The following is an 18383-nucleotide window of genomic DNA, read 5'->3' on the forward strand; positions in this document are numbered from 1 at the left end:
ATATGGCTCATGTGCAGGCAGATTGGCGTCATGTTTGGTATCGACATGATGGGCCAAAGGGCCTGTTCCTGTGCTGTACTGTTCTGTGTTCCACTGATGTTGGAACAGACTAGAGGGGTAGAACAGCCTCCTCCTCCTGATGCCTCTGCTTGTGTGTCCCGCGTGAGAAGGTAAATCTCTCAGCTACTGTAGGACTGTGTCAAGGGCCGCGAGCTCTCCCTGCTCAGGAGCGTTCCCTTCGCCAACACTTGGAAGGTAAGGACCCATTCCATGCCCATCCTTCCTACTGGTCTCTCAAACCCTCGTTCATACGCATGAGGGGCGGAGGGGTCCTAAGTCAGGTGTTCGTAACCCAGGGAGGGCCCGTCGTATCCGAAAATCCATTGCTCTGGTCCTGAGTGTACTCAGTGACAGTGGGAGAGAGTTCCAAAGATTCCTCTCTCTCTGCGGGAAGAGAATTTCCATCTCTGTCCTGAATGTCCAACTCCGTATTTTTGGACTGTGACCCCTGGTTCTGGGACGGAGGGGGAAGGGGAAGAGTTAGTCCACACTTCCTTCCCTCCATCTACAAGACACAGGTCAGGAGTGTGACGGGACGCTCCCCACTGGCCTGGGTGAGTGTGGCTCCGACAACTCTCGAGAAGCTCGATGCCGCCTGGGACAGAGCAGCCCGCTCGATTGACTCCCCGTCCACCCCTCCCGAACACTCCCTCCCTCCATCACCGGTGCACAGTGGCTGTACCGTCTACAGAATGCAGATACTCACCCAGCCAGGGGAACCATGCCCCCAGCATGTACCCCATCAATCCTTGTAAAGAATTTTGTACGTTTCAAAAAGATCACCTCAGTTCTTCCAAACTCCAGTGATCTGAAATCCATGTCTGCTTAATCCGTCCTCGTGGGAAAATCTCGCCACCTCAGCAACCAATCCAATCGTCTGGTGGTGCCTCGGGAAAGCAGCCAACGTAACCAAAGACCCCTCTTACCCCTGGATATTCTCACTTCTCACCCCCTCCCATCGGGCAGAAGATACAAAAGCCTGAAAGCACGTACTACCAGGCTCAAGGACGGCTTCTATCCCGCTGTTATCAGACTCTTGAATGGTCCCCTAGTACGATAAAATGGACTCTTGACCTCATAATCTACCTCATTGTGGCCTTTGCACCTTATTGTCTGCCTGCACTGCACTTTCTCTGTAACTGTAACACTTTATTCTGCATTCTGTTATTGTTTTCCCTTGTACTACCTCAATGCACTGACGTGATGAAATGATCTGTCTGGATGGGATGCAGAACAAGTTTTTTCCCTGTATCTCAGTACGTGTGACAATAAACCAATTTACCAATTTGTTGAGCTCTCTCTGCCTCTTAAGGGTCCCGTTTTACCTTGTGACCCTAAAGTCCGCTCTCCTCACAAAATAAATCCAGGAACAAGAATTATCCCCAGACTCTCTCTCCTGTCTGGTTTCACAAACATCGGTCTCTGGTGTAAAGCAATTCCCTGGCCCTCCTCCTCCTCCTCCATCCCATTGGTGACGTTCTTAAACCACCACCACCTGGCTGGTCCCAGGAATGAAAGGGTTAATGAATGAGGAACATTTGACGTCTCTGGGATGCTGAAAGGCCTGGATAGAGTGGACGTGGAGCGGATGTTTCCATCAGCGGCAAAGTCAGGATCCGAGCTTCAGAATAAAGGGACGTCCCTTTAGAACTGAGATGAGGAGGAATTTCTTCAGTCAGAGGGCGGTGAATCTGTGGAATCCGTTGCCACAGAGGGCAAGTCATCGGGTGTAGTTAAGGCAGAGATCGATAGGTTCTTGATTGGTGAGGGGGTTAAGGGTTATGGGGAGAAGGGGGGAGAATAGGGTTGAGAAAAAATCAGCAGCGATTGAATGGTGGAGCAGACTCGATGGGCCGAATGGCCTAATCCTTCCCCCATACCGTATCGGTCCCCACACAAGGGTATCATTCATGCCTGTCCTAACCTTAAACCGGGAATTCCCCTCGGCAGTGGGTCTCCCAGAGGGAACGGACATTGAGAGGTGTAAGGTGTGCCGTCCCACCTGAGCTCAGTAGGTTATCAGATGTTAAAGGAATCAAGGAACAGGGCAGACTCCCTCTACACTGTACGGGGCTTCAGTTCAAGTTCATTGCCACAGGCATACATACCTAGGGTATAAATGCCAGGAAAATTAGCTTCTCGAAGCAGCAACACAGTATGTTACAGATATCACACAATTGGAATTGGTTCATTATTGTCACATGTACCGAGGTAGGGTGAAAAACTTAGTTTTTCCATACAGATAATTTCATCAGAGGGAGCATCACTCTGTGTCTGACCCCGGGAACTTCAAGGGGAAATAACAGAATGCAGAATAAAGTGTTCCAGTTACAGAGAAAGTGCAGTGCAGGCAGACAATAAGGTGCAAGGGCCACGACGAGGTAGATTGTGAGGTCAAGAGCCTATCTTATCGTATTAGTGGACCATTCAATAGTCTTATAACAGCGGGATAGAAGCTGTCCTTGAGCCTGGTGGTACATGTTTTCATGATTTGGTATCTTCTGCCCGATGGGAGAGGAGAGAAGAGAGAATGTCCTGGGGTGGGAGGGGTTTTTGATTATGTTGGCTGCTTTCCCGAGGCAGCGAGAGGTATAGACAGAGTCCATGGAGGGGAAGCTGGTTTCTATGATGTGCTGGGCTGTGTCCACAACTCTCTGCAGTCTCAGGCAGAGCAGTTGCCGTACCAAGCTGTGATACATCTGGATAGGATGCTTTCTATGGTGCATCGGTAAAAGTTGGTGAAGGTCAACGGGGACACGCCAAACTTCCTTAAGCCTAACTTAGCCTTAGGCACAGTAGTGTAGCGGTTAGTGTAACGCTATTACAGCACCAGGGACCCAAGTTCAAATCTGGTCGCTGTCTGTAAGGAGGTTTGTACGTTCTCCCCACGTGTCTGCGTGGGTTTCCTCCGGGTGATCCGGTTTCCTCCCACATTCCAAAGACGTACGGGTTAGGAAGTTGTGGGCATGCTATGTTGGCGCCGGAAGCGCGGCGACACTTGTGGGCTGCATCCAGAGCACTCTACACAAAAGGTGCATTTCACTGTGCATTTTGATGTACATGTGACTAATAAAGATATCTTAACATCTTATCTTAAGATAAACTTAACATAAAGTTAACATAAACAAATTAACATAAATTACACAACAAAATAAATATAACAACAGAGAGAGAAAAAGAAATCTTGTCTGAGGCAGCATTGGGGTGTCTCAGGGGGGGTTCTAGAACCTGACGCAGTGGGGAAGAAGCTGTAGCTCTGTGGGTGGAAGGTTGACGAGGCACTCTCGTCTAACGGAGAGTCACTTACACAGTCCGGCCATGTGCCTGGGTAGGTAGAGGTTGCTGAGCGAACAAAGCAGACAGGATGTTGCTCAGTCCCCTGTAGGAGCAGAACCTGTTGTCAATGGTGTGCGTTGCTGGTCACGGTGAAGATCGGGGTCAAGCAAGGCTCCAACACTTCCGGTCACTGTCAAGACCAAGTTCTTCAGGAGCAAAGCTGATGTGAAAATCAAGGAAGTTGCAGGAGTCTATGCAGTTATGGCATGGAATACGTTTGGGGACAGTGGTAAAGGTCTGTCACTTCTCAAGATAAAATGGGTTCCACACAGAGTGAAGCTCCCTCCACACTGTCCCGTCACACACTCCCGGGGTCAGACACAGAGTGAAGCTCCCTCTACACCGTCCCGTCACACACTCCCGGGGTCAGACACAGAGTGAAGCTCCCTCTACACCGTCCCGTCACACACTCCCGGGGTCAGACATAGAGTGAAGCTCCCTCTACACCGTCCCGTCACACACTCCCGGGGTCAGACACAGAGTGAAGCTCCCTCTACACTGTCCCGTCACACTCTCCCGGGGTCAGACACAGAGTGAAGCTCCCTCTACACCGTCCCGTCACACACTCCCGGGGTCAGACACAGAGTGAAGCTCCCTCTACACCGTCCCGTCACACACTCCCGGGGTCAGACACAGAGTGAAGCTTCCTCTACACCGTCCCGTCACACACTCCCGGGGTCAGACACAGAGTGAAGCTCCCTCTACACCGTCCCGTCACACACTCCCGGGGTCAGACACAGAGTGAAGCTTCCTCTACACCATCCCATCACAATCTCCACAGTCACACCACACAGCAACAGGCCCTTCAGCCTAACTGGTCCATGCCGACCAAGATTCCCATCTAAGCCAGTCCCATTTGCCTGCATTTGGCCCAAATCCCTCCAAACCTTCCCAACCGTGTACCTGTCCAAGTGCCTTTCAAATGTTGTTATTGTACCTGCCTCAACCACTCCCTCTGGCAGCTCGTTCCATATACGGACCACCCTCTGGGTGAAACAGTTACCCCTCAGGTTCCTATTAAATTTCTCCCCTCTCACCTTAAACCTGTGCTCTCTAGTTCTTGATTCCCCAACCTGGGGAAAAAGACAGCGTGCATTTACCCTACTGATGCCCCTCATGATGTTATAAGGTCACCCCTCATTCTCCTACGCTCCAGTGTCAAAGGTCCCAACCTGCTCAACCTCTCTCCATAACTCAATCCCTCGAGTCCCGGCAACACCCTAGTAATCTCCCTCTGCGCTCTCCAGGATACCGCCAGCCGCAGGGAGACAACAATGGGGTGGCAGTGCCCCCTGTGGGCAGATGCTGCTGACTGTACCCACACCGGTCTCAGTGGGAATGGGACCTCTACTGTTCACCCACAGTGTCCGCAGCTGTGTGTGTCTGTACGTCTGTGTATGTGTGAGAGTGTGTGTTTCTGGGTGTGTGTGTGTGTTTCTATATGTGTGTGTGTGGTGGGAGAGTGCCTGTGTATTTATACAAGTTTATGTGTGCACTTGTGCTCGTGTGTGTCTCTCTGAATACAGGTGTGCAGGTCTGTTTGCTAAGCACCTTCCTTTTATATGTGTCACTGTGTGTGAGTCTGCACACACGTGTGCATGCACAGGGGCACATGGAGACGGACACGGGGCAGTGAATCCAGTGATGAACACCAGACACGGCACTCGGGGTGGGTGTGGGGGGTGACGCTGTTTTACTGGTGTGACTGTGATAAACCGCACAAGTGTCTGTCGTGGGAGGGACACTGAGGGTGAGTGGTTAATTGTGAGTGAAATTGTGATGCTGCCTCAGTGTGTGACAGCATTGGTGTGACACAGAATGAGTGTGACATGGTGCTTGTGTGACGTGGTGCTTGTGTGACAGTGGGTGTTAGTGAGTGAGTGTGACAGTGAGTGAGTGTTACAATGGGTGGACTCCAGGTGTGGCCTCCCCTACACCATGTACAACTGTAGCAACACTTCCCTGTTCTACTCCCAACCTCTTGCAATAACGGACAATTTTTCATTTGCCTTCCAACCCACACACGCTCACTTTCTGGGATTAATGTAGAAGAACCTCTTGATTCCTTTTTCTACCTGTTTCTTTCCAGTCCAGGAGAAGGGTCTAAACCCGAAATGTCGACTGTCCATTCCCCCTCCACAGATGCTGCCTGACTTTGAGTTCCTCCAGCAGTTTCGTGAGTTGCTCTAGATTTCCAGCATCTGCTGCCTCTCTTGTGTCTCCTTGATTCCTCCATCTAGGCTGTAACTCAGAATATTGCATCTAATAATGTCCAAACTCTCCCAGGGCAATGAAAAATCGTGAAGAGCAGAAAGCAGTGAGTGCAGGGTATTGGTTGTTAGTGCTCGAGGTGCGCCCACCAGGGGGAGCAGGTGAGCCAGTTGTGCGCCCACCAGGGGGAGCAGGTGAGCCAGTTGTGCGCCCACCAGGGGGAGCAGGTGAGCCGGTTGTGCGCCCACCAGGGGGAGCAGGTGAGCCAGTTGTGCGCCCACCAGGGGGAGCAGGTGAGGCAGTGTTCCAGACATAGGGCTAACCTCACAGCGACGTGGGTTCGAATCCAGCCCCAGGACCACATCCAAATCACACAGTGCAAAAGAATTCCCTGATTGACTGAGATGGAGGTGATGTAACGTGGGTTCGAATCCAGCCCCAGGACCACATCCAAATCACACAGTGCAAAAGAATTCCCTGATTGACTGAGATGGAGGTGATGTAATCCTGCAGTGCCAGTGGACAGTGGTATAGGCTTCCTCAATCTACAAACATCTTATTTACAAATCAGGACCCTTCTTCAGGAAAAGGGGAAGCCCGATATATAGGAGGGAAAAGCAGAGCAGTGATAGGTGGACAAAAGAGGGGAGGCAGGGTGGACACAGGGTGGTGATAGGTAGATGCAGGTAAGAGATGGTGATCGGCAGATTCGGGGGAGGAGGGGAGAGCAGATCCACTGGGGGATGGGTCAAAGGTAAGGAGAGGGGGAATACCCCAGCACTTGGGGAACTTCCCAAAGGAGCTTCCCCATGGATGAGGGTGTGTAAGGAGGAGGAAGAGGGAGAGGATGCCTCCAGCGCAAGTAGATTCTGTTCCTGGAGGGAATCCTGAGGGGGAATGGGAAGGTTGTCTCCCGCTGAAGAGAAAGGTCCCGGGATAGTGTCGGGGGAACGAGGGAGTTAGCTGGACAACGGGGCTTGGGGGGGGGGGACAAGGCCACTGACGGCTGGGGAGCGTCCAGGACGTGGCCGCCATCCTTGTCGTCCGTTGCTGTGTCAGCTGAGGTGACCCATCCGTCTGGGTGTGACCACGACGGCCCCACTTCACCGGGACACCGGACGCGTCCTCTGGGTCGAGCCCCACCCGGGAATTTTGGGGAAGGAGCAACTTTGCCGGAGAACAGGGGCAGGGGTAGGCCACTCGCCCCCTCAAACCTAGTCACCACTCCACGTTTGATCTGGTCCTCATCTCCTCTCCTGTTCCAGTTCCCCATCACCCTCAATCCCTCGAACTTTCAAACGTTTATCCACCCCCTCCTTAACATTCCCCCCTCCCCCTCAGTGATTTCACCTCCACATATTCCCCACCCTCACCCCACACCTCAGTGTTAAATGAAAGCCACCTGATCCCGTACACTGCACAGGGAGTGATGTACCACACTCGCCTGTCCTGGTCCAACCACGTAGACACCATGGCCAAGAAAGCTCACCAGCGCCTCTACTTCCTCAGGAGGCTAAAGAAATTCGGCATATCCCCGTTGACCCTCACCAATTTTTACAGATGCACCAGAAAGCATCCTATCTGGATGCATCATGGCTTTGTACGGCAACTGTTCCACCCAGGACCTCAAGAAACCGCAGAGAGTTGTGGACACAGCCTAGCGCATCAAGGAAACCAGCCTCCCCTCTGTGGACTCTGTCTACACTTCTTGCTGCCTTGGTAAAAGCAGTCAACGTGATCAAAGACCCCTCCCACCCCGGATATTCCCCCTTCTCCCCCCTCCCGTCAGGCAGAAGATACAAAAGCCTGAAAGCACGTACCACCAGGCTCAAGGACAGCTTCTATCCCGCTGTTATAAGGCTATTGAACGGTCCCCTAGTACGCTAAGATGGACCCTTGACCTCACGATCTACCTCGTCATGGCCTTGCACCTTATTGTCTGCCTGCACTGCACTGTCTCTGTAACTGTAACACTTTATTCTGCATTCTGTTATTGTTTTCCCTTGTACTACCTCAATGCACTGATGTGGTGAAATGATCTATACGATCAGTATGCAAGACAAGTTTTCACTGTACCTCAGTACATGTGACAATAATAAACCGATTTACCAATTGCCACTGATGGAAACATCTCCACACCTGCCCTGTCACATCTTCAATGACGCCACCCCTCATTCTTCTAAACTCCAGAGAATATAAATGCAACTTCTGGAACCTGCAGGTGTCCCAGAGAGAGAGTCAGACAGCACAGACACGGCCCACCAAGTCCACGGCAACCTCGTCCCCATCTAACCCCAGTTACCAGCAGCTACCCACCTACATCACCTCCTGTGTGAGTGTACATCACTCCCGGTGTGTGTGTGTGAGTGTGAGTGTGTGTGTGAGTGTACATCACTCCCGGTGTGTGTGTGTGTGTGTGTGTGTGTGTGTGTGTACATCACTCCCGGTGTGTGTGTGTGTGTGTGTGTGTGTACATCACTCCCGGTGTGTGTGTGTGTGTGAGTGTACATCACTCCCGGTCCGTGTGTGTGTGTGTGTGTACATCACTCCCGGTCCGTGTGTGTGTGTGTGTGTGTGTGTGTGTGTGTGTGTGTGTGTGTGTGTGTGTGTGTACATCACTCCCGGTGTGATCAGCGCTCAGTGCGTTCGCAGCTCCCCGCTCTGAAGCACTCTCTGTCTCTCTCTCTCTCTCTCTCTCCCACTCTCTCTCGAATCTCCGTGCCTCTCTCTCCAGACTCTCTGCCTCTCTCTCTCTCTCGTCTCTGTGTCTCTCCAGTCTCTGTGCCCCTCTCTGTGTCTCTCTGCCTCTCTCCAGTCTCTCTTACCTCTCTCGTCTCTGTGTCTCTCTGCCTCTCTCCACTCTCTGTGCCTCTCTCTGCCACTCTCTACCTCCCTCTCTCTCACTACCCTGGACCCTCCCAGCCTCCTCTCCCCCCAACCCCCACCCCCCTCCCCTCCTGCCCCTCCGGGACCCCCGCCCGGCCCCGCCGCCCAGATGCAGCGCAGCCCCAGCCTGGAGCCCGTGTCCCTCAACGTCGGCGGCACCGTCTACACCACCAACGGCGAGACCCTCAGCCGCTTCCCGGACTCCATGCTCGGGGCGATGTTCCGGGGGCAACTGCCGAGCAGCCGGGACCAAGCGGGCAACCTGTTCATCGACCGCGACGGCAAACCCTTCCGGCACATCCTCAACTACCTGCGATCGTCTCACCTGGACCTGCCAGAGGACTACAAGGAGATGAGGCTGCTGCAGAGGGAGGCGGACTTCTACCAGATCCAGCCCCTCCTGAAGGACCTATGCAGTCACAGCCAGGGTCTGGGACATGCCCTGCTTCAGTGCAACCTCCTGTCCCATTGCCAGACCCTCCACTTCACCCTCAAGGAGGGTCCCCTGCACTACGCCCTATCGAGTTGTCCCATCACCACCTACCGAGCCCAGATCTTCTGCACCTGTTCCAGCACCTTGGACCTCCTCCGCCAGGGGCTGGAGCTCAGCCCGGAGCCCGGCGAAGGGGAGGTCTCACCCGGTCACCGCCTGCGCCTGGAGTGGACCCCCAGACCCGAGGGGCTGCCCCCGGCCGAGTACGCCAAGCAGGGGTTCCGCCGCCTCCTGTCCCGTCCCGGGGGCCTGCAGCTGGCTGACGGGCAGGCGCTGGTGGAGGAGGTGCTCAAGGTGGCCCTGAGCCGAGGCTTCCGCCTCGACGCCGCCTTCCCCGAGCCCTCGGACGTCCTGGGCTGCACGGCGCTGCGCTTCGTCAGGTACTGAGGTCAAATGGGGTGGGGGGGGGGGGGGGTGCCCCAGGGAGAAGGAACTGAGAAACACTTGGTTGGAGGGGAGGGATGGAGGGATGGAGGGAGAGACGGAGGGAGGGAAGTTTTGGTATTGGTTTATTATTGTCACTTGTACCGAGGTGCAGTGAAAAACTTGTCTTGCAAACCGATCGTACAGGTCAATTCATTACACAGTGCAGTTACATTGAGTTAGTACAGAGTGCATTGAGGTAGTACAGGTAAAAACAATAACAGTACAGAGTAAAGTGTCACAGCTACAGAGAAAGTGCAGTGCAATAAGGTGCAAGGTCACAACAAGGTAGATCGTGAGGTCAGAGTCCATCTCATGGTATAAGGGAACCGTTCAATAGTCTTATCACAGTGGGGTAGAAGCTGTCCTTGAGCCTGGTGGTACGTGCCCTCAGGCTCCTGTATCTTCTACCTGATGGAAGAGGAGAGAAGGGAGAATGTCCCAGGTGGGTGGGGTCTTTGATTATGCTGGCTGCTTCACCAAGGCAACGAGAGGTAAAGACAGAGTCCATGGAGGGGAGGCTGGTTTCCGTGATGCGCTGTGCTGTGTCCACAACTCTCTGTAGTTTCTTGCGGTCCCGGGCAGAGCAGTTGCCGTACCGAGCCATGATACATCCAGATAGGATGCTTTCTATGATGCATTGGTAAATCAGACACTCAGAGTGAAGCTCCCTCTGGATGCTCCCTATATGGTGCTCAACCACTGCTTTCTGTACTAAGACACTCACTTACTCTTCTCGAGAGTCACACCGTGTTCACCAAGCCTCCAGAAGAGTAAGTAGGTGAAAGTAACGTCTAGATGTACACTGTCCCGTCACACGCTGCCAGAGCAGGGGTTAGATACAGAGTGAAGCTCTCTCAACACTAACACATACACGGACACAGACACTCACACACACACAGACACTCGCACACAGACACAGACACAGACACACAGATACACAGAAACAGACACTCACAGCCACATATGGAGACACACAGACACACAGACAGACAGACACACACACACACACACACACACACACACACACACACACACACACACACACACAAAATAATGAATCAGCTGTTCAGACGATCCAGTTGCTCTGCGCTGGGGTTTATTCTGTCCCCGCCCCCCCGTGATCCTCCTCCTCCTCTCCCTCTCCCCCCCACTCCCTGCGCCCCTCCCCCTTCACGTACCCATCCAGATTCCTCACGAGGATCTCTCCATCGCTCGCCTCGAGCCCTCCTGCCAGGAGTGGGCTCCACCTTCCCACCGCTTTCCGGGCGAAGAACCTTCCGCTTCCCCCAGATTTATCGCTGACTGTCCCAGGGCCACGTCTCCCCACTGTCTGCCTGGCAGCGGCCTCCTGCAGCCGGAATGAACCACGACACCTCATCCACCCCTCCCCACAGAAGGATCTCCCCCCCACCCTGCGGAGACCTGTGTCTGGCTCATGCTGTGCTCTATGGCGGGAATGCAGGAGCGCCAGGGTCTTGTTGGGGGAACGTCCGGTGGACAACTGCTGCAGGTGCACTGACGCACACTTGGGAGTGGGCGATCTGTGGAGAAGGATCCTCTGCTCCAAGGGAGATCCCTCTGTATCACCAGGACCATGTTATTGGATTGGTTTGGACATCAATGGGTCAACACCCATATCATCCCCCCCTCTCCCCCAACAGTAACCCAGCAATGGGCAGGACTTTTCATACAAAACCATCACCTCCATGTCAAGCATGGAGCCTCCATTTTGGTTCCAACACCTCCCACCATCTCCCACGAGCAACTTCACGCCCAAAGCTCAGCCCATCGGAAAAACGGCGGATCCACTCGGGAAGTCAGGCATCCGACGAAGGCCGTTGACCCAGAACGTTGATCCTGGTTCTCTCTCCACCCACGCTGCTCGACCTGCCGTGTATTTCCAGTGTTTTATTCCCAGTTGCTGGCATCTGCAGTTTCTGCTGGAGAGCAAGACACAAGGTTTTGTCCCCCTTTTCCGAAGGAGGTTGATTCAGTGATTACAGCAGTGCATCATTACAAGACTTCAATATTTCACGATTCACACTATTTACTGTCAATAGCTTCAAATTACAACACGGTCTTCGCTATCCAGAATGCACTTGAGCCCTTGTGGCACCCACCAGTCCTGGAAATCCCCCATTGTATCGGTGGATATCATGTGCTCCTTTTTTTCTATATATATATACATATAAACGTTTATTTGCTAAAAGCACTACAAGAGGACACCCAGTGTCAAAATACTACAACTAGTGCAGAAAATAGAAGAACAAACCATGCATCTACAGAACTACAGCAATAATGCTACCTGACACCTACTGAACGCACACGCAACACCTCAGAGAAGAATCGCATTGTCCCCGTCCGCGACACACACGGTCCCCTGAGGGGCCCACCGAGCGCGGAACTTGACCAGGGTGCCTGCGGATACCCCGCGCTCCTTCTCCGGGGACACGTGCGCACGGCAAGAACGTAACCCCAGAAGAGGGGGTGGGCAGTTCGGCTCGGGCGAAACCCCCGACTGTCCTGCTGCCTGGACTTGTCAGTGGTCACCTTGGACCAGGCCCAGGGGGTTCCCCGGGCCGACCCACCCACCACCCCACCCCACTCCCAGCACCGGCTGAGCAAAGTCAGGACCATGGGGGCTGAACTGCAGCTAGAACTTGAGGAGCAGCACCCGCCCCTCACCACCCCCACCCCCACCACCCACCCCCCCAGAGCAGAACACGAGACTGGTGACAACGTCGAGGGGCAGTGGTGGACATCACTCGGCACTGAGCAGCTGCTCCAGGTCCGGAGAGTGAGACCCACACAGAACATTGCTGGCGGACTACACCTCGGAGAACCCTTGCATCCCTGGTTACTTCCCAGCCGGCACCCCCTCCAATTCCTCACCTGGAAAAGGAGTGTGTGTGTGCGTGCGTGCGTGCATGCGTGCGTGTGTGTGTGTGTGTGAGAGAGACTGATGGGATTGCTCCCCTGGGAGCCAGCATGGACGATGGGCTGAATGGCCGCCTCCTGTGCCGCAATAAATACCTCGTTGATGAGTGGCATCCGGAACCACAGGTCGTTTTGCGTAGAGCCCGACTAATGTGTTATAGAGGGTTTGTCATGAAAGTCGTGGGATCTTCCTGTGGCCCCCCCCCCCCCCCCCCCCCGGGAGGGCCGAGGTTTCAGGCCTCATCCCCCCCACATCTCCTTGTCTGCGGGGTACCGTCCTCGGGGCTGCCTGGAACACCCAGAACTGGAGGTTAATGTTCACTGCCGTCTGCCACCCTCAGGGATTAACTCCCAGTGGCAGTAAAACCTTTACGGAGTAGCCTTTCCCTTCTCTGTAACCCTTCACCCACTGATTAGAGAAAATGTTGGATCGTTGGGAAAATCGTTACACAGAGCCAGGCAGTTGGAGACGGGAGGGACCTGTGATGGGACCTCCAGATGTTGATACGACCAGATGTTGCAAAGCCCACTTGGAACCCACCTGGACACAGGTTGTCCTGGGTCCCAGACTGGTTGCTCGCTCCTGAGAAACTGTGAGGTTTAGAATGGTGAAGCGCGTGTTTGCGAGGGAGGAGCAGGGTGGATTCTGTGCCTTATAGAACATAGAATGGTACAGCAGAGGAACAGGCCCTTCGGCCCACAATGTCTGTACCGAACACGATGCCAAAGTAAACCAAGTCTCTTCTGCCTGCACATGGTCTATATCCCTCCATTCCCTGCATATTCATGTGTCTAACAGCCTCTTGAAGACCTCGTATCTGCTTCCACCACCTCCCCTGGCAGCCCATTCCAGGCACCCACCCCTCCCTGTGTAGAAAAAACTTGCCCCGAACATCTCCTCTAAACTTACCCCCTCTCACCTTAAATGCACGTCCTCTGGTGTTTGACATTTCTACCCTGGGAGAAAGATTCTGACTTATAAACTATCAGGTCTCCCCTGATCGTGGAAGTACCCTTGTAGTTTACTCCCGGTCACATTGCCCTTGACTTCGTCTCTGAAACGAAAGGTTGTGAGTTCAAATCCCAAGTCAGAAACTTGAGGCAAAATTAAAAAGTGTCTGATCCCAGGGGGACTGGACAGGAGAGAGTGAGGAGGATGCGGGAGAGTCTAGAACTGGGTGGTCACTGTTTAAAAATAAGGGGCGACGCATTTTGGAAAGGGTCTGAGTGAAATGTTTTCCTCTCAGAGGGTGGAACTCTCTTCCTCAAAGGGCGGTGGGAGTGGGGTTTGAATACATTTTGGGCAAACAAGGGGGGAGGGGGTGGGGAAGGAAAGATCTCCGTGGGATTGTGGAGATGGAGTTATGATTGAGCCTTATTGATCGGCAGAGTAGGAGTGAGTGCCCCCAATCCATGTGTTCGAGAAGCCAAGTTGACTATCGGTGCAGTATTGACGCTGTTGGAGTTGCCATTTCTTGGGTAAAGTGTTCAGCTGAGGCCTTGTCTGCTCCTCAAGGCAGACAGTATATATCCTTGGGTGGCCCAGTGGCGCAGCAGGTAGAGCCACTGCCTCGCAGCCCCAGAGACCTGGGTTCGATCCCGACCTCCCGCGCTGTGTGTGTGTGTGTGTGTGTGTGTGTGTGTTGTGTGTTGTGTGTGTGTGTAGATTGCACCTTCTCCCTGTGACCACATGGGTTTCCCCCCGGGTGCTCCGGTTCCCTCCCACATCCCGACGACGTGCGGGGTCGGTGGGTTAATCGGCCGCTGTAAATTACCCCCCTAGTGTGTGGGTGAGGGAGTAGAATCTGGAGGGAGTTGTTGGGAACGTGGGGAGAATGAAATGGGATCAGCGTAAGCGGGTGGTTGATGGTCGGCAGGGCCTCGATGGGCCGAAGGGCCTTTTACCTGCTCTGTGACTGTATTACTCAGAGTCAGAGAGTTCTTGCACTGAATCAATGACAGTATGGCAGGTTACCTGATTGTTAATGCACTGCTGCTTGTGGTGTCTTGCTGAGTAAATTGGCTTTTGTTTTCCCTCCCCCAACATGACTGCCTGTTGAAAGGATGTTACCTGCAGAAGGAGATATACAAATGCAAGACCTCCTTTAATGGATAATTTTACTAAGCTTTAATAAAGTGTGCACTTTATGGAAACGATGACTTGGTCAAGTGTGCAATACTAATAAAACTTATGTAATTACTGATACTTTTCAAGGCATTTGTGTCTTTTTTCAGCATTTTAAAAGTATTTCTGATGTGAACTGGACTCTCTTGAGGCCTGGAATGGTGCTATATAAAGGCAGGTTCAAACAACTGCAAAGCTGAAACAAGAGCAGGGGGTGCTGGAAACACTCAACAGGTCAGGCAGCATCTGTGGAGAGAGAAACAGACTTAACATCTTAGGTCAATGACTTTTCATTGACCTAAGATGTTAAGTCTGTTTCCATCTTCACAGATGCCCCTGTCCCATCCCCGGGGTCCTTGTACCATTGACTCAAACAGTGGAAGCAGAGCAGACACAGTGGCGCAGCGAGTAGAGCTGCTGTCTCACAGCGTCAGAGACCCGGGTTCGATCCCGACCTCCGGCGCTGCCTGTGTGCGTGTGTGTGGAGTTTGTACGTACTCCCCGTGTCTGCGTGGGTTTCCACCCGGATGCTCCGGTTCCCTCCCACGTCCCATAGGCGTGCGGGGTCGTTGGGTTAATCGGCCGCTGTAAATCACCCCCAGTGTGTGGTTGAGGGGTAGAATCTGGGGGCGAGTTGCTGGGAATGCGTGAAGAGTAGGTTACACTGGAAATTAGTAAGGGAATGGGTTAACTCTGTTTGCATAGACATGATGGGCCAAATGGCCTCCTTCTATGGCAGATGGAAAGATGGAAAAAGAAGTTCATGAGAGTAAATCGAAATAAACTACAAATTGGCTGCAGGAAACACTCAGTGGGTCAGGCAGCATCTATGGAGAGAGAAACATAGAACACTACAGCACAGTACAGGCCCTTCAGCCCACAATGTTGTGTCGACATTTTATCCTGCTCTAAGATCTATCTAACTCTTCCCTCCCACATAACCCTCCATTTTTCTATCCTTCATGTGTCTATCTAAGAGTCTCTTAAATGTCCCTACTGTATCTGCCCCAAAACTCTGCCGGCAGTGCGTTCCACGCACCCACCACTCTCTGTGTTAAAAAACTTGCCCCTGACATCCCCGTTATACCTTCCTCCAATCACCTTAAAATTATGCCCCCTGTGTTAGTCATTGTCACCCTGGGAAAAAGTCTCTGACTGTCCACTCGATCTGTGCCTCTTATCATCTTGTACACCTCTATCAAGTCACCTCTCATCCTCCTCCTCTCCAAAGAGAAAAACCCTAGCTCGCTCAACCTAGAACACTCCCAGACACTTGCAGGCTGCCCCCAGAACACCCTACGCAAAAGATGCATTTCACTGTGTGTGTCGATGTACGTGAGACTAATAAAGATATCTTATCAACTTTATCTTATAAAGTTGTCATCTTAAGAAACAATGGATGGGGAAGCTCGGCCTCAGGAGTTGGAGAGGGTGGGTTTGTTCTTGGAGCAGAGGAGGGTGTGGGCAGGTTTGACAGAAGTATTCCCATTGGCAAATGGGTCCAAGACCCAGGGGCTGGGACGGGCAGATTTACAAAATAGGTGTCTGGAACTCATTGCCAATAATGGCTTTGGAAACGGGATCAACCAAGGCTTCCCTGAAGGACTTGGAATGGCCACCTGAGAGATAATAATCGTGCAAGGGACTATAAGAATGAAGAGCGGGAGGGAGGCCACTTGGCCCATTGAGCCTACCCCGCCATTATTGTGACTGATCTGTTCTTGAGATCAGCTCACCTTTGATAAGATTTCTTTATTAGTCACATGTACTTCAAAACACACAGTGAAATGCATCTTTTGCGTAGAGTGTTCTGGGGGCAGCCCGCAAGTGTCGCCACGCTTCCGGTGCCAACATAGCATGGCCACAACTTCCTAACCCCTACGTCTTTGGAATGTGGGAGGAAACCAGAGCACCCGGAGGAAACCCACGCAGACACGGGGAGAACGTACAAACTCCTTACAAACAGCGGCCGGAATTGAACCCGGGTCGCTGGCGCTGTAATAGCGTTACGCTAACCGCTACAGTACCGTGCCTGCCCCAGTTGTTCCCTGCAATTCTTGACTCCCCAGACTGACACAGCACAGACACAGGCCCCCACTGACCATCAAACACCCATTGACACCGATCGCATTTTATTCTCCCCACATTCCCGTCAACTCCCCCCCCCCAGATTCTACCCCTCACCCACACACTAAGGAGCAATTTACAGGGGCCGATTAACCCACTGACCCACACATCTTTGGCCTTTTCTGTGAATGTATTTAGTGATTCCACCTCTACAGGTCTTTGAATTACTGAGATTCGCAACTGTCAGAGTGAAATCCCTCCTCAATTCCATGGTAAAGGGACCATCCCTTTGATTGTGGGTATCCGGGACCAAGAACCACTTTAAGTGGAGAAGGAGCATTTGAGATGTTCTGAAGAACCTCGAGGACGTTCATTGGGAGTCGACAAGGTCCTGGGAAGCAGCAGTGGGTACAAAATACCCCCCAGCCATCCAGCCAGGCACTTCCTGTCCCATCTGCGGATGAGGTTGTAGTTTCCCAGAATGGAAGTAAGTTTTCCTCAATCCCCAAGGAGGAGGATGGGTCTGGGAATGCCCTTGAGGCCACGCCCCTCGGCCACGCCCCTCACCGGAGGCCACGCCCCTCCTGGCCTCACCCCTCACCTGTGACCACGCCCAGCACACCTGTGGGCCCCTCCTGCTGCCTGTCAACCCCAGGTAGGACCACGCCCGCCTCTCTAGCCCCTCCCACTGGCCACGCCCACACCTGTTCCTCCAGGTGGGGCCACCCCCCACTCACCTGGCCCCGCCCACCGGCTCTGGCCCCGCCCACACCTGTGCCGCCAGGTGTCGCTTGAAGCCAGTCCCCCCAGACTCGGCGCTGGAGCCGGAGCTGCAGGTGAGTGAGGCGGCGGGGAGGGGAAGGACTTTGCCTTTAACCAGCGCCGGGCTGGTGCCTGCGAGCGCCCGGGCCGCCCGTGCCCGGCCGCCCTTCTGCAGAGCCAGGGGCTTAAAGGCGCGGGGCTCCTGCTGTAAAGTCGGCTCACATTAACTTGTCGACCACCGTGTCAGCAGTCTGTGCAGTTTTATTGAACGTGGGTTGGAATTCCTGGAAGAAATCCAGCTGGAAACTAAAACGACAATCCTGGTTTGTAGAGAGAGAGTTTGAATTGTCTGTGAAAGTTACTCCCAAAGAATAGACCATGTTGGTGTGTCTGAAACTAGTTTGGCACATTCCTCTGGGTCCTGTCCCTTCATGTATAATTTGCACATGGGACCCTGGCTGGATTGTCAAAAGTTCATTTTAAATTGAGAAAAAAAAACTTTCAATATAACTTTAGACCTGTAATGCCCTTTGAAGGCCCAGATTGGAGAATGCGGAAGTTTCTTTGGTATTTTGGTCTCTGTGAGTCACCTAGGAGTTCTGAGGTGCCTCCTGTCCTTAACTCCTGCAGCTAAACACACACCGACAATAACCACACGCAATCCTTAGTTGTTCTAACTGACAGATATTACCCAAATCTCAGTTCCTAAATGGATTTAAAGGGAATGTTTGATTCTGTGGGGATTTGTTTATGAGTGAATCTTTGATTCAGTAAATTTATTTTTAAAGTGAAACTTAGTATGGATCTTACATTCAGAAGGTTTGGTTTTTAAGTTGAACTTCAGCTTTTGTTGATCTTAAATCTAAGTGTAACTTCTGTCGAACTTAACCTCTGCGTCGAGCTTAGTTTCTAGGTCAATTTTTTCAGTTTCTGAGTGAATCTTAGATTCTGTGGATCGAGATTTTAAGTGGATCTTAGTTTGTGTGCATTTAGTTTCTGAGTGAGCTGTTGTCCAGGGAAGCTAGAGAAACAAAGGGCTGCAGATGCTGAAATCTCGACGAAAAACATGATGATGCTGGA

At 52.7% G+C, this 18383-nt stretch overlaps 3 protein-coding genes across 5 annotated transcripts in view; 2 read left to right on the forward strand and 1 right to left on the reverse strand.

Annotated features, from left to right (window-relative positions):
- LOC127586694 (phospholipid scramblase 2-like) overlaps positions 1–18383 on the reverse strand; it is a 156998-nt gene that overhangs the window by 25355 nt on the left and 113260 nt on the right. The window lies entirely within an intron of this gene.
- Positions 8359–9373, forward strand: LOC127586698 (BTB/POZ domain-containing protein KCTD21-like). The gene has a single exon (XM_052044846.1). The coding sequence runs from the start codon at positions 8603–8605 to the stop codon at positions 9371–9373; it is 771 nt and encodes a 256-aa protein (XP_051900806.1). The 5' UTR covers positions 8359–8602.
- Positions 17302–18383, forward strand: part of LOC127586690 (activated CDC42 kinase 1-like) — a 61985-nt gene continuing 60903 nt past the window's right edge. For both annotated transcript variants that reach the window (XM_052044828.1, XM_052044830.1), the window contains exon 1: positions 17302–17377. The gene's annotated coding sequence lies outside the window, so the exon portion shown is untranslated. The remainder of the gene's footprint in view (positions 17378–18383) is intronic.

The sequence above is a fragment of the Pristis pectinata genome, chromosome 37, assembly GCF_009764475.1.
Source record: "Pristis pectinata isolate sPriPec2 chromosome 37, sPriPec2.1.pri, whole genome shotgun sequence".
NCBI lineage: Eukaryota > Metazoa > Chordata > Chondrichthyes > Rhinopristiformes > Pristidae > Pristis > Pristis pectinata.